We start from the raw sequence: 13,001 nt of genomic DNA on the forward strand, positions 1-13,001 counted from the left end.
ATTGAGTCTGGAAACATTAATCATGGTTAGGTTGATAATTCTTCATGAATAAAGACTTCCATTTTTACACAAAGTTATACTGAACATACATCAGGGTGAAAACAAATATGAAATTTTGCAATCAAAATATGAGATTTAGGATAATCAAAATGTGCATGACATAATGTTGATATATTGCAATGTGTCACCGCAGTAGTGCTTTGGCAGAATATTATATTAATAATATCCACTATGGCGTAAAATTGTGATTTAATCTGTCTTCTCCTAAGGGCTTGCAGTTCATACCTCTTATTGATAACAAACCAACCACTCAACGAAATTGCTTCTAAAACTACCTCGGAGTCCTTCAAGTTCTACACCCTTTGACTATTATCCATGCCATTTCAGTGTGTAGCTCGACAAATCCTGTTCATTTTCCAAAATGATCATCACAAATTTGATGTTGTCATTAGTAATCAATCAACGTCTTTAGACTTGAAATTGCAACATTTGGGCTTTATCTTAAGCCTTGAGAGGTGATTAATAACATTAATCTGAGCAGAAGGTGATTACAGAAGATAAACTATTAATGCTTCACTGCCGGAAATAAAGGTCTTTTTCACTCTAAGCATTGATTACATTTCACAGGTACAATGATACAGCACTTGGACATGACCCATTAAAAGCAGAAACAGCAAACTCCATATTGTGAAAGTGCTGCTTCACTTTGATTCCACTTCTAATAATTAGACTGACAAAGAAAGCACAGATGGCTGGTATAAATGTACATTATTGTATTATCTATCGTGATTGAATAGATTTTCGATTTACCCGGTTTGAAATGATAATTGGTCACTCAACTCTGTCTATCACTCTCGTTGGAAAGACTGTGAAATCAAAGGTTCAGGTTTCTTGTCATTGTTGAATTCCCGGTGTATGGAGAAAGAATGGCAATCTAATATGGACACACAGTACATGTAAAAGTAGCTGCGACGATAAATGGATAACAGATTTCGGGGCAAAGGCACGGTTGTCATAAAGGGAAAGGGGCAAACGGTCACCCTCTAGTGCATAGTCTCTTACAGACAGAGAAAGAGAGCATTTTGATAGCAAGGAAAATCAGCATTAAAGCTGATTAAATGATGAAATATACAGAGCTACTTGCAAAAGCAGTGTAAACATTTAGATTATTACATGCCTCGATGTGATTGCAAATCAGATGTACATGTAGTTATCCAGTCCTGTGACGCCCTTTGACATTTTCAACTTCAAGATAGACCCTTACCGTTGGACGTAAAATATCCATGCGCACACTGCTATTTTGACTTTCGATAAAATCTGTTTGATTCTGGTCATTAATAGTAAAATTGTTTGAGAATGCCCTGCATGTAACTAAATCTTAATGTCGTTAACTGTGAAGAGGCATGTAATAAAAATATTATTTCCTGAATACATGGGTTTACATACCCTCGCAGCAGGTGTTGGGCAAATTGTCACCTGTTCTTTGGCACATAAACCCATGTATTCAGGCATTAATATACAGTGTTGCTCTTAGAACTGTTGTATTAGAATATTTGGCAGGCTGTCACTTTTTGTTGTGTGCATGGTTTCCACTGCCATTGCTGAATACACGTCCTATGTATCCATCGTATCAACAATGCTTGGCCCCCTAGAGGCCCAATTTCTGTTTGATGACAATCGCTGCACAAGATTCTGCTACAGTTTTTTATTCATACTTAAACTACCGGGAAACAGCTTTTAACGCCATAAACACCAATGTTGATACAATATAATAGCAATTACCCCTTGGCAGGTAGTGTATATACTCAACTTGGGTACACTTTGCTTCATAAAGCATAAGCCATCAGGCTGGTGTTTGATTATCTAATGCTCGATTTCCAAAAACAATATGTGGTTCACTTTAATATGCATGAGTATTGTTCTTGTAGGCAATCTGATTGTATGCACTCACTTTCAGTGAACAACAATAATCATCTCCAACATCATGTACTATTTGTGCTGAGTTGGAGAAGTTGTTAAGTTTTTGCAGAAGATATGAAAACCAACATTCCCGGACTGTAAAACATCTGATACTACTGAAGGTAGAGCTGTCATTTGCGACGGTCCAATCTCTTTAGTACGCATGATGAGACTACAAAATTGCCATATCGACCAGTTGATGGAGGTGTTTCAAAGCTTTTAGAGCTTTTGATTTAGACAAAAATATATAAAACGCTCCGTTTGTTAACAATGATGGAGCCGCCTGTCTGAGCCAATAATCACAAGCTGTAACTTTAGAATGGGTTGCTATGGAAACATTTTATAGCCAAGTTTCTTTCTTTTTTAGGGGGCATGCCAGGTTAATATGGGTGACTCCTTTGGAGATTTTTAAGGGATTTTTCTATGGTATTTCTTCTAATCACTCAGAAACATGCATATTGACTGTTGTTTTTCTTTAGCGCAATGAGCTGGAGGTCATTGCCATTAAGAATGTTCTACTATTTCCATCTTTGGCAGTGGCATTTCTCTAGCACATACACTTTCATATGTAAAAGCACTCTTGGTGGATTGAGAGCGGCCATAAACATGTGTTGTTTTGGTGAAGTGTTTCAGGATTCACACGGTAAACTGGAGAGCCATTTCATTTCACTGGTGACAGATATCTTGTAAAATTGGATGCTGAGTGTATGACATATGGTTGCTCTGAACCGCATGATTTTTCCATTATGCCCATTTACTACTTTCAGTAATCCCAGAAAACATGGAAAATGAAAGGGGATATCTCGCATTGAGTATGACATGTTTTTTCACATTGTGAACTACCTCATTATTTTACGTTTCATTCCATTACTATTTCAATAATGTCCGTGAATTGGGAAATATAATATGGACTATCTTGTACTGAGCTACATGTAGTCATGTTCATCCACAGCGTGGCATCGCCCTGTCCCAGTTATGACATACATTTTCAAAGGTTCAGAGAAAATCAACAACATTACTCAGACACAAAATGGGAACGTACTTACACTTTTACAATATGACACACCCTAATTATTTATGGCTATTGCTTATCACCTGACAGACCATATTTTCAGCTGTCAAGAAGAATTTTAATTATCAATCATTTGTATTCTTGACACTACTTATCTTAATTATTCATTAACATTAAACATGACATTGAAATGTGGGATTTGTAAAAAATAATAATACATTTGGCTAGTTTTAAGACCACAAACAATTACTATTATTTATCATGGAAAATGCAAAAGGCTTCCCTGATGAGAATTTTAAATGGTTAGTCAGGGAAAAGAGACGCAAAACACATGATCATTAAAACGACAACATAAAATAATCTGCTCTTCCTGATTGGGTGTAGTAGCCCAGATTCACTTTCAACTGTGAGATTATTTTCACTGTTAAACCAACCAACAGTAATTACAAGCATGAGTGAGTGGAAGCAGATTACTGGTAGCAGTTTGCGAGTTGCTTTCCAAAAATAATCAATCATAGGTTTTTCCTTAATGGTTTGTGGCTGTACTACAGGGAAAGACTGTCGGCATAAAAATTGGATTAGGCATTGTGCGCTTTTCCCCATATGAAGATGATTGCAATGCCCTGCATGTGTTAATGTATTGATGCCTTTCACGCAAATGATATTCCAAGTTGACTATTACACTGGAACCTTAATTGTAGAATTTGGAATGATCCTATTGTTTCCTACAAAGGAAGAGTCCATTAACTCATGCAAAAGGGGGTGTAAGTGAGTGGATGGTGAGTGTGATGCTTTTGACTCACTTGTTCCTGATACGATCAGCACACCCTTCAGCAAGGACTGCAAGACATATCAGTGCTGCCTTCCTATGGTATGGGTTCTCACTCTGCAGGGCTGGTTCTATATATTGCATCAACGGCTGGAGAAGCTTTTCTGGCGGAAGATGCAAGGCTAGTGTGTCTATGACCTGAGAGAGTAAAGATCACCATTTTTGGGTCAATTTTATTGCTGAAGAACAAAAAATTTAGTCAAAAGAGTTATCGCTGTATCATTTCTGTTTAAAGACGCGTTTAGTTGTCTCTACGGTCAGTGAACTTATGTGGCTGGTGAAAATTGTCATTGACCTGAATGCAAACAATATAAATTTATTTTTGAACACTTGGTGGCAGCATACACTGCCAAAATAACTGGCTCAAGCAACAATTGGTAGATACAAACATTTGGGTATGAAGCACAGGGGGTTTTCATGCCTAATCCAAACCCTAACAGCTACTCCAGAGGTTATTGGTGATGGATGCAAAACACATTCTATATTGACTTATGGAATAACTTACAAGATCAAATCGAGGCATAATAATTTTCCAAGTAAAGAAGGCCAACCTTAAATTGCAAATAAAACGTGAAGTGGTACAACTATGACTCCAAAAGTTTTAAAACATGTACTGTACCTGTGAGGCAAATGCAGATGGCCTGCTGACTTCTGCCTCATCTGTAAACTCATCCTCTTCATCCTCATCAATATCATCCGGCACGGCTGTCATTATCGGAAACACCACACTGATGATTGGTCCCACTAGTTTGTGCTTTATTATTGTCTGAATGAAATGAACACGCAGAGACATGATGATAAAGCTTACATTGCAAACATATTGAACAGTCGAACATTTCACACTAGTTTCATTGGCGTTTTGTTGATGAGTAAATTATGTACTCATCTAATGGTCTTTCAACTACAGTGTATTTGGTGGTTAGGTTTCATTTGAAATGGAAACACAAAGTAATCCTGACCTTCTTTTTAAGTCTGGTTAGCCAACTGATGAAAGACAAGGCTTTGACTCGGATGTTGTCACCAAGATTATCATTTGCAGCAACCTGAAAGAGAGCAAAGGCAATTGTATAGCTTCAGAGGCAAACACTGATACCTGAAAAAACCATATTTTTACTCGGTCAAAGTTTCATGTATTCACATATAGCAGCAGGAGTAGGATTTATTCAACAAAGTTATCTTATTTCATATTTATTACAGTAAGTGATACAATTTGGCATTCTCAAAATTATTAAGTCATGTAGCAGCACCACAGAATCTACACTGGTCTTACCCCAGTTGTCAGTAATATGGCTGAAGCATGGCTGGACCATGGTTAAACATGCGTAATTGTCACATTTGAACATGGCCTGAATCATAGTCAAGCAGGTCTTGCGTGTCCATATGATAAAATGATCCGGACTTGGATTGACAGCAATTCAAACATAAAGTTGTGTTTCTATGGTCATGGCTGGCTATTGACATGACTGAGAGAAAATCTGTCTAAGATGATAAAAGATTGAGACATTCTGAGTACTATGCAAATCTCACATGCACCTGATCTGGCACTTATCTCAAATGGTACAAATAGCTGCACAGTCATTGCTAACTGTGAAGTACGTGTTTGCAGCAAGAAACATACTGGGTAAACTGTTGAACAGATTTCTTAAATTTGCCTCACAGCTTTATTAAATTCCCTAGAATGCATATTCCCTCTACAGAGATCTTTGCAATTGTTTGATTGGATGGGGAGACCACATAATGGCCTTCCTATTTTGAAAAGAGCATATCGTTCTAGTAGCATTCTTCCAAGGCTTCACTATGTAGTAAAGCTATTCCATCCAGGTAGACATTCATGGTAAATATGAACTTGGTCCAAGATAAATCAATCCAAATTCTATACAAGACTTTGGTCAGCACAGACAATGGTATCGTAACATGTAAGCAGAAAATACATGTAGGGTTTAACCCTTTGAGCGCTGTAATTTTCTCCCGCCAAAATTTTAGTGCAAAATTTAACCAATTTTTATGAATTTTTCTGTAATTTTTTGATAATTTTGGAGCAAATTGACATAACATTTCATTTGCTACAGCTTTTTCTCAAAATTTTGGCAAAAATCTGAGAAAAATTTATTGGGCATTATTTAATAGAGGGAACAAAAAATAGACTTTGGGCGCTCAAAGGGTTAAGACCACCTGAGACTTTTATAGTCTTTTGATGCAATCATCACTGACCATATACCAGAAATAGGAATTAAAAGTTGGAATCAATGCTGGGTGATATACAAAACAGACACATTATGTATCAGTTTCCATACAGGGAACACTAGTACTGGGGTCAAAGGTAAGTCTCTTACCTCCAAACAGAATTCAACAAGGACTTTAATATGAGGCACAACGATAGTGACCTCGCACTCCACCAACTCATCAAATAGTTCCAGTGCTTCGCAGGCCTGGTCTTCATCTTCTAAAATCAGATCTCTGATAATTGGCAGCACTTTGGGAATCAGAGGACGAAAGACTGGCTGTGACACAACACAAATAGAATGAGGATAGATTTCTTTAGGCCTTGTGACAAGAATAAAATTATTATTGGCCTATAAATTTTGTCCAAACAGATATAGACACATTCATTGAGGAATAGTCAAATTTTCAGCTGTTCAGGTCTATCAAAAGAAATGTTGAGTCAGAACAAAGCTGAAAGTGAATTGATAATGTGACAGAATTTGGTCAGATTTCCATCCATGAAATAAAACTACCATGGATGCTGTTAGTATTATCTCCAGTCAATTTGTGCACATTGACTTTTACATTCTTATATGACTTTAGGGACACATGTATCTTAGGTATGTCTGTCTGTGTGGGTGGTAGGTTGAAGAGAAAGCTTGTTTGTTCAAAATTGAAAAAGGATCTCTTTTATAGTGAGTATATATCATTATTTTGTTTTCATTGGATGTTTTGCTGTGAACAAAATACATTTTCCAGTCAATGACAAACTGGCTCCCATAATCATTTTTGGCAGTTTGGACAAGCTACTGCTAAAATACAAGAATGGTATTTAGGCTTTTGTAACAAGGAAGTGCTTCACAATGTAAAATACAGCATCTCACCACATCATCTGTTCCAACATATTCTACTAATGCTGTCATTGTCCTGTAACATAAAAACACACACATTTACATGTCAGTGGTAAGGTTAACAACAAGTATTACAATAATAAATAAGAAACAGAACTGAGAAACATGCGTCTGTATCTGCAGGGTGACCTAAAGTATGAAGTACTTTCAAAAATATTTACAGAAATAATTTTTTGTTTTGTACTTTGTTCAGATATGCATGATTACTAGGTATTTGGGCAGTTATGCCAAGGACATTTTTTCATTGGACACTTACTCTAAAACCTATCTCTACCCGGTACCCCCTAGCTCACCTGGTGGGTGGGCAATATGCTGGGGTAGTCTAGCCATCCCCATGGCAATTATACTGCATATCTTTAAAATTAATATTGATTAATATTTAAAATTGACTATAGTGCTATAGACTAGTTGATTTTGGTGCTAAATCGCCATTATTTTGGATCTATGGTGATTGACTTTGTACGAGAGGTCTTTAAGTTTTTCCAAATTCTTTATTATAAAGAAATTTTGGGAAGATTTGGGACGCAAAAACACAATCACCAAACAGAAAGAAGCAAAGGTGATCTAGTGTAGACAAAGACCTCCTGATAAATGGTGCAAAAGTTTGAACCAAGTGGATGGAAAGGTTTGAGCATGCACAGTCCATCCCCGAAGAGACCATGGTTTGCTGGATTAGAGGGCTACTGTGGTATAGTACAAAAACATTTGGATAATTTCAACTGAATGAAATCTGCATTGAATATAAAAAGTCACAATGCACCTGCTTAAATGGTTATCGTGTTGTAATTCTGAAATGACAGCAAAAATTTACTTACTTTATGGTGTGGAAAGGCACAGTTTTGCTCTGCTTATCATCAAGTAATGTTGAAAAGAGTGAAAGTAAGATCTGAGATGTGGTTGGAGGTTCTCCCCCGCTGTGTGTGCCACTGAACTCATCACCAGCATGCCGACCTGTCATTGTAAGAACAAATTAGATAATAATATCAGTAGATCACAAAGAAATCAAATCTGCAAAAGCTGAAACATTGTCTTGAAGATGGTCAGACAAAGTCAAAACAACAATACCATATCTGCACAAACGACATTTGAAAATAAAGCGTTCTGGACAGTTTAGTAGTGGGATGTGTGTGGATGTGCGGCGTTGTTTTGATTACTTGTGACCCCTTTCCAGACAATATTTCAACTTTTGCAAGGTTGATTTCTTTGTTATTGACCATCCAGACGATAGTTACGCTTGACAGTGTTGGCAACTTCTCAATCTAGACAGTCCGTCCAGTTCCCATATTGCCAATGGTTCAACTCAAACCACTGTAAAAGGAGTTCTGAGGAGGTGTGCAATGTAAGACAGAATTACTAAGCACACCCATGGCAATGATTACTACAGGAATTCATTATGTAAATTTCACAGATCCATGAAAGCAGCGGTGAAATGTTAATAGTACTTACCTCTCTCTGGGTGGAATTTGAACTTCTGGTGTATTCTGTGAGGAACTGTAACAACTCTGGCCATTTGCCCTCTCCAAGGTCATGCTTTGCTATTGAACTGACCGCCTCAGCCACTGAATGACGTACCAAGCGTCTGTAAAGGAATGGGTTGACATTTGTGTGACTCACCTGACTGTTGTTTACAAGCTCTAAAATGGCCACTGAATGCATTTAGGTTGTACATGTACATGTACCACTATAATGCACTGGTTTCCTCATTTTTCAAGTCAGTATGGCTATAAAACAGTATTTATACACAACAAAGCAAGACATAATTTTTAAAATTGACTCCTAAACATCGCTGAATCTATGTGTACATGTACACTTGCCGGTCAATTCAATGCAAACTTTTGTACATGCCTAACTCTCTTTGAGGGTTTTCACGGACCACAGCAAATTACTTTTTAAAGTCTGCACTTGCCACTAATTGCGTTAAATAATTGTTAATTATTGAATTGAAAGTTGTACATACTGAGGTTCCTGTATCAGGACTTGGATGAACGTCTGCCTCAGCTGTTGTTGGCCTTCAGGTTGCAGTTTTTTCCATTGCTTCACAATCCGTCGTCTCAGCAGAACAGCAGCAAACTGTCTTATCTGATCAAAATATTAGACAAATAAAATTTCCATCAGTTGATTTTGTACTCTCCGAATCAGGTGACATGTCAAGGTAATTTAAACTGGGCATAAGGAATGGAAAGCGTATGTCTGAATGTGTGAATATTAGTCTATCACTTGCCTTAACTAACTCTACTGCATAAAATGCAGGGAAGCTGACCATTGAGATGGGTGGTCTTTACAAACACTTGTTGGTGACAGAGATTATGCTGCTGTGAGATCTAAAACATTATTGTCGGCACGAAAGATTGTATCATGGTGTAGGATGCTTATTTGTAATTTCAAAATGGCAGACAATTGGGGCATCGATGTTCATTTCATGGACACTTACACATTTGTTGCTATTTGATTCTATGGTTTCATGCAATTTCATTGCTTGAGGATACAGCCTCATTCACCTGTTCAGAACATTTTCTGGACCATTTCAATGTAAGCTAATATCTTCATTGGTAATCTTCATTTATTAATGTTTATCAATATTTGTTTTTTAAATATTTTCAAAAGGTATGTATACGCTGTGTTGCTTTCAGCATCTGCTGTTTTGTGATAAGGTGATTATGTTTTTATATCTCTGAAATAACCTGTTTGACTAGTATTCCCTGATGTCATAATGCATGAATTTAAGCTGTTATTTCAAATATCTCAGAGTTGGTTGTGGATTAAATGAGGGGTTTTGGTCAGGGGCTTTGAAGTTTGTCGGTTTGCTTGAAACACATCCATTTTGATTACATTTTTTTTTATCTTTTTGTTTAACAAGTCGGTTGTCATAGAATTTTCCATTTCTGTGAGCAAGTCAGACATTTTCTCAACAATCTTCCTTAAAAAAGTAACAGAAAATGCAAATTAGGATGCAATACACACTAGTACAATGGAAAGTGCATTGACCTACCTGAGCATTCTGTGCAGTACACAATACATTGCACAAAGCTGATGCAATGGTTGGATCTTTAAATGCTTGTCTCAGTTCATTTGTTGCCTGTGGACAAGTTTGAAAAAATCAAAATAGTGTTCATGTATATTATAAGTATTTTGAAATAAAATATCAATAATTCAGACACAAATATCCTCATAAATTAAAAGCCTGGTATCTCTTAAGTCATTAAATTCAGAAATCGACTCATCAATATTCATAACACGTGATTTGAGCGTGTATGAAATGTTCATGTTTAACCTTTTCACCACCATGGTTTAGCCCAAACCCATGGTTATTAATGGTGATTGTGGACCTGTTTACAGGGAATTGGGGGTGAACAGGTTAAAAGCTCACACTCACTATGTCACTCTCCTGTCATTGTCAGCTTGCAAGACAGCTATTTTGTATTTTGTTTTGCAGCTGACAAGTTTAATTACTCCAACGGAGCTGTTAACAAGTACATGTACACTAATGTATATTATATGATGATATTCTTGTTGACAGCTATGTCGGAGTATTACGTCTTACGATTGTAAGCTGCAAAACTAAATAACGACATAGTTGCAACTGTATTAAATACTAGTTGACGTTTGTTCTACTACAAGGAACCCAGAAATCCGGTTGTTGTTGTTTGTATTGTTGTTCATGTTTATATTACTGTAGTCATGTTGCTGTTGTAATTGACCAATAATTTAAATTCAACAAACAAAACTATTGTGTTGTTGTTGTTTCAAACGTAATGTACATGTCAAAAGAAACAATACCAGGACGCTATCATTATTTGACCAAAATGCAACTCTCTCCCAACATGTCCTTGTGTTTCTTATGTCATCTACGTTTGACAACACAAAAGTTATGTTTGTTTTGTTGAATTTTGTCAACAACAACAACAGCAACACGACTACTGAAAACCGTAAACAACAACCAGATTTCTGGGTTCCCTGCGGTTCCAGAAAAGTTTTAGAGAATGCTTGAAGGGAAATATCTGACAAGTATTTAAAGTTCTAAATTTCGGAGAAATGTACTCCATGTGTCACAGAATGTCATGTAACAAACGTTAACAGAATAACTCAGAAGTGAATTGCCTCGTACAAGTGATGTTATCTGGGTCACAGTTATCTGGGTGTTCGATAATTTTGATGGCAATGTCCTTGAGATAATTCCCATGCCTTCATGCCTTTCACAGTCGCTTGTGAACCGATACACGACGGCCACTGTGTGGTATGCATTAGCAACCTACTTTTCTAATGCATACCACACCAATACAGCGGCCGCCTTGTATCGGTTCACAAGCAACTGTGATGCCTCTGATCGTATACACGTGGGTACGACTACAAGTGTCGAGGACGATTATCATTCCGTGAATTCCACGGTAAGCTCTCCAAAAGGTCAACTCTCGCCAACATAGAATACACGGACTGCTAAACGATAAGTCTATGGATACCTGTCACGTACCTGCTGGATAACGGCGTTGTCAGGTACGAGTAATTTCTGCAGGATTTCTTCCAGTGATGGTGCCATGTTTGGCTTTGACCTTTGACCTAGTCTCACAGCGCCGCCTTTGGGCACCTTTGTGAGATCTTTCGCCTCCGTTCAATCAGGGTATTCTAGGAAAAACACGATCCCGATCCCGTGATAATATTCAAAAGACGGACTGTGAGAATATTCAAAAACCCCAAAGTGTGCGGTCCCGCCGGACAACAAATCATGGGCCCGTATCGTCGTTTTGTCATGTGCGTTGGATGCCCTCAACGATATGAATGGCATCAAACTCATTAGCTGTGGAAACGCAGCTATCTGTTGGCGAGGTAGCGTGCGTCTCTATGTGGGTCATCAAAAGGTAAACCCCGCCACGGATATTCCAAACAGTTTTCAATAAAGTCATACTTTTCCCTTTCAGCTTGGTGTTGTCGTTTTCTTAATTATCTCCTGAATTCACGTTTAGAATCTTTGTACTTGCGAAAGGATCCATATTGTAAGCCACGAGGTCTACCGGCTTGAATCCACTTACTTCGGAGCTCCCAATCCCGTTTGTGAAATGGTTTGATATCCCACCAATAAGGCTTTACATTATAAATATGGTTTAAAACGAGAAGCTGGAATGCATTTCTGTGCAGTATCGCGCATAACATTGACCAGTTTATCTGTGAAGCGATCAATATCAGGGGAACGGGAAAGCATCTCTCCGTTAACCGCATTAGGCCTAAGGGCAAGGTGATCTAAATTTTCAGAGATCGACTTGGTATATGAATCTTTAATACAGTCAGGGTCGAGTTTCGACCATGCCAAATGTGTTTTATGCGAAATAATGGGCTGACTGTGTGAAATTTGCAGAGTTAAGTCACAGAGAACAGGAAAGTGGTCTGAAAGGTTTAAAGCAGACTCATCGAGAACTCGGCATGACTTTATCCCTTCTGCAAAGCTTGACGGTACAAGTATAACGTCTATTCCTGGCGTCAGTCTACTTTGAAAGTGAAGCGAAACAAACGCGAAATCATTTTGATGTGAATGACTAATTACAAAGAAATTTGACAAGACAAGGAAAGTACATGGACATCGTACTGAAACTTGAATGTTGGAACCGCTCGCTTTCTCTGAGTTCGTGCCGCAACCCGTCGGTCAATGCCTTCACTATTGCATTTGTGCCATTACACAAATAAACGTCACTCACTTCTTTCTTGATCATGTGACATGTTAAGCTGAGAATGTAAATTACATCAGCGTCCTTAGTGGGTGCAGTAAGTGGGTATTAACATCGTAGGAGGGTTAGACATGACATTACGATTTATAAATATTTTTTTAATCGATTTAACCCCATGACATAAAATATGAGGTGAATTAAATCACTTTAATCACTTTATTGCATAACAACACACTTCGGAAAGTGCAGTATAGCAAGAACAAAACTAAACATTGCATAAAACATTGTTGTCTATGTCTTTACCTGCAGCTGCTGGGGGAAACATAGTGTTTGTAATATATTTCATGAGAGACAGCGTATCATCTGAAGTTAAAATGTACAAAAACTTATCTCTTTCATTTAAACTATCAAATATAGGATAATACAACTTCATT

General features: G+C 37.5%; 1 protein-coding gene across 1 annotated transcript in view; it reads right to left on the reverse strand.

Moving 5' to 3' along the window:
• LOC139147453 (importin-4-like) overlaps positions 1-11,624 on the reverse strand; it is a 56,457-nt gene extending 44,833 nt beyond the window's left edge. The window contains exons 1-10 of the mRNA XM_070718560.1: positions 11,382-11,624; positions 9,903-9,989; positions 8,871-8,992; positions 8,360-8,492; positions 7,729-7,864; positions 6,887-6,929; positions 6,134-6,301; positions 4,760-4,843; positions 4,420-4,566; positions 3,775-3,938 (exon numbers count right to left, since the gene is read on the reverse strand). Coding sequence (XP_070574661.1) covers positions 3,775-3,938; positions 4,420-4,566; positions 4,760-4,843; positions 6,134-6,301; positions 6,887-6,929; positions 7,729-7,864; positions 8,360-8,423 — 806 coding nt within the window. The 5' untranslated portion in view covers positions 8,424-8,492; positions 8,871-8,992; positions 9,903-9,989; positions 11,382-11,624. The remainder of the gene's footprint in view (positions 1-3,774; positions 3,939-4,419; positions 4,567-4,759; positions 4,844-6,133; positions 6,302-6,886; positions 6,930-7,728; positions 7,865-8,359; positions 8,493-8,870; positions 8,993-9,902; positions 9,990-11,381) is intronic.
• Positions 11,625-13,001: the final 1,377 nt, after the last annotated feature.

Source organism: Ptychodera flava, chromosome 13 (assembly GCF_041260155.1).
Source record: "Ptychodera flava strain L36383 chromosome 13, AS_Pfla_20210202, whole genome shotgun sequence".
NCBI classification, from domain to species: Eukaryota; Metazoa; Hemichordata; class Enteropneusta; family Ptychoderidae; genus Ptychodera; species Ptychodera flava.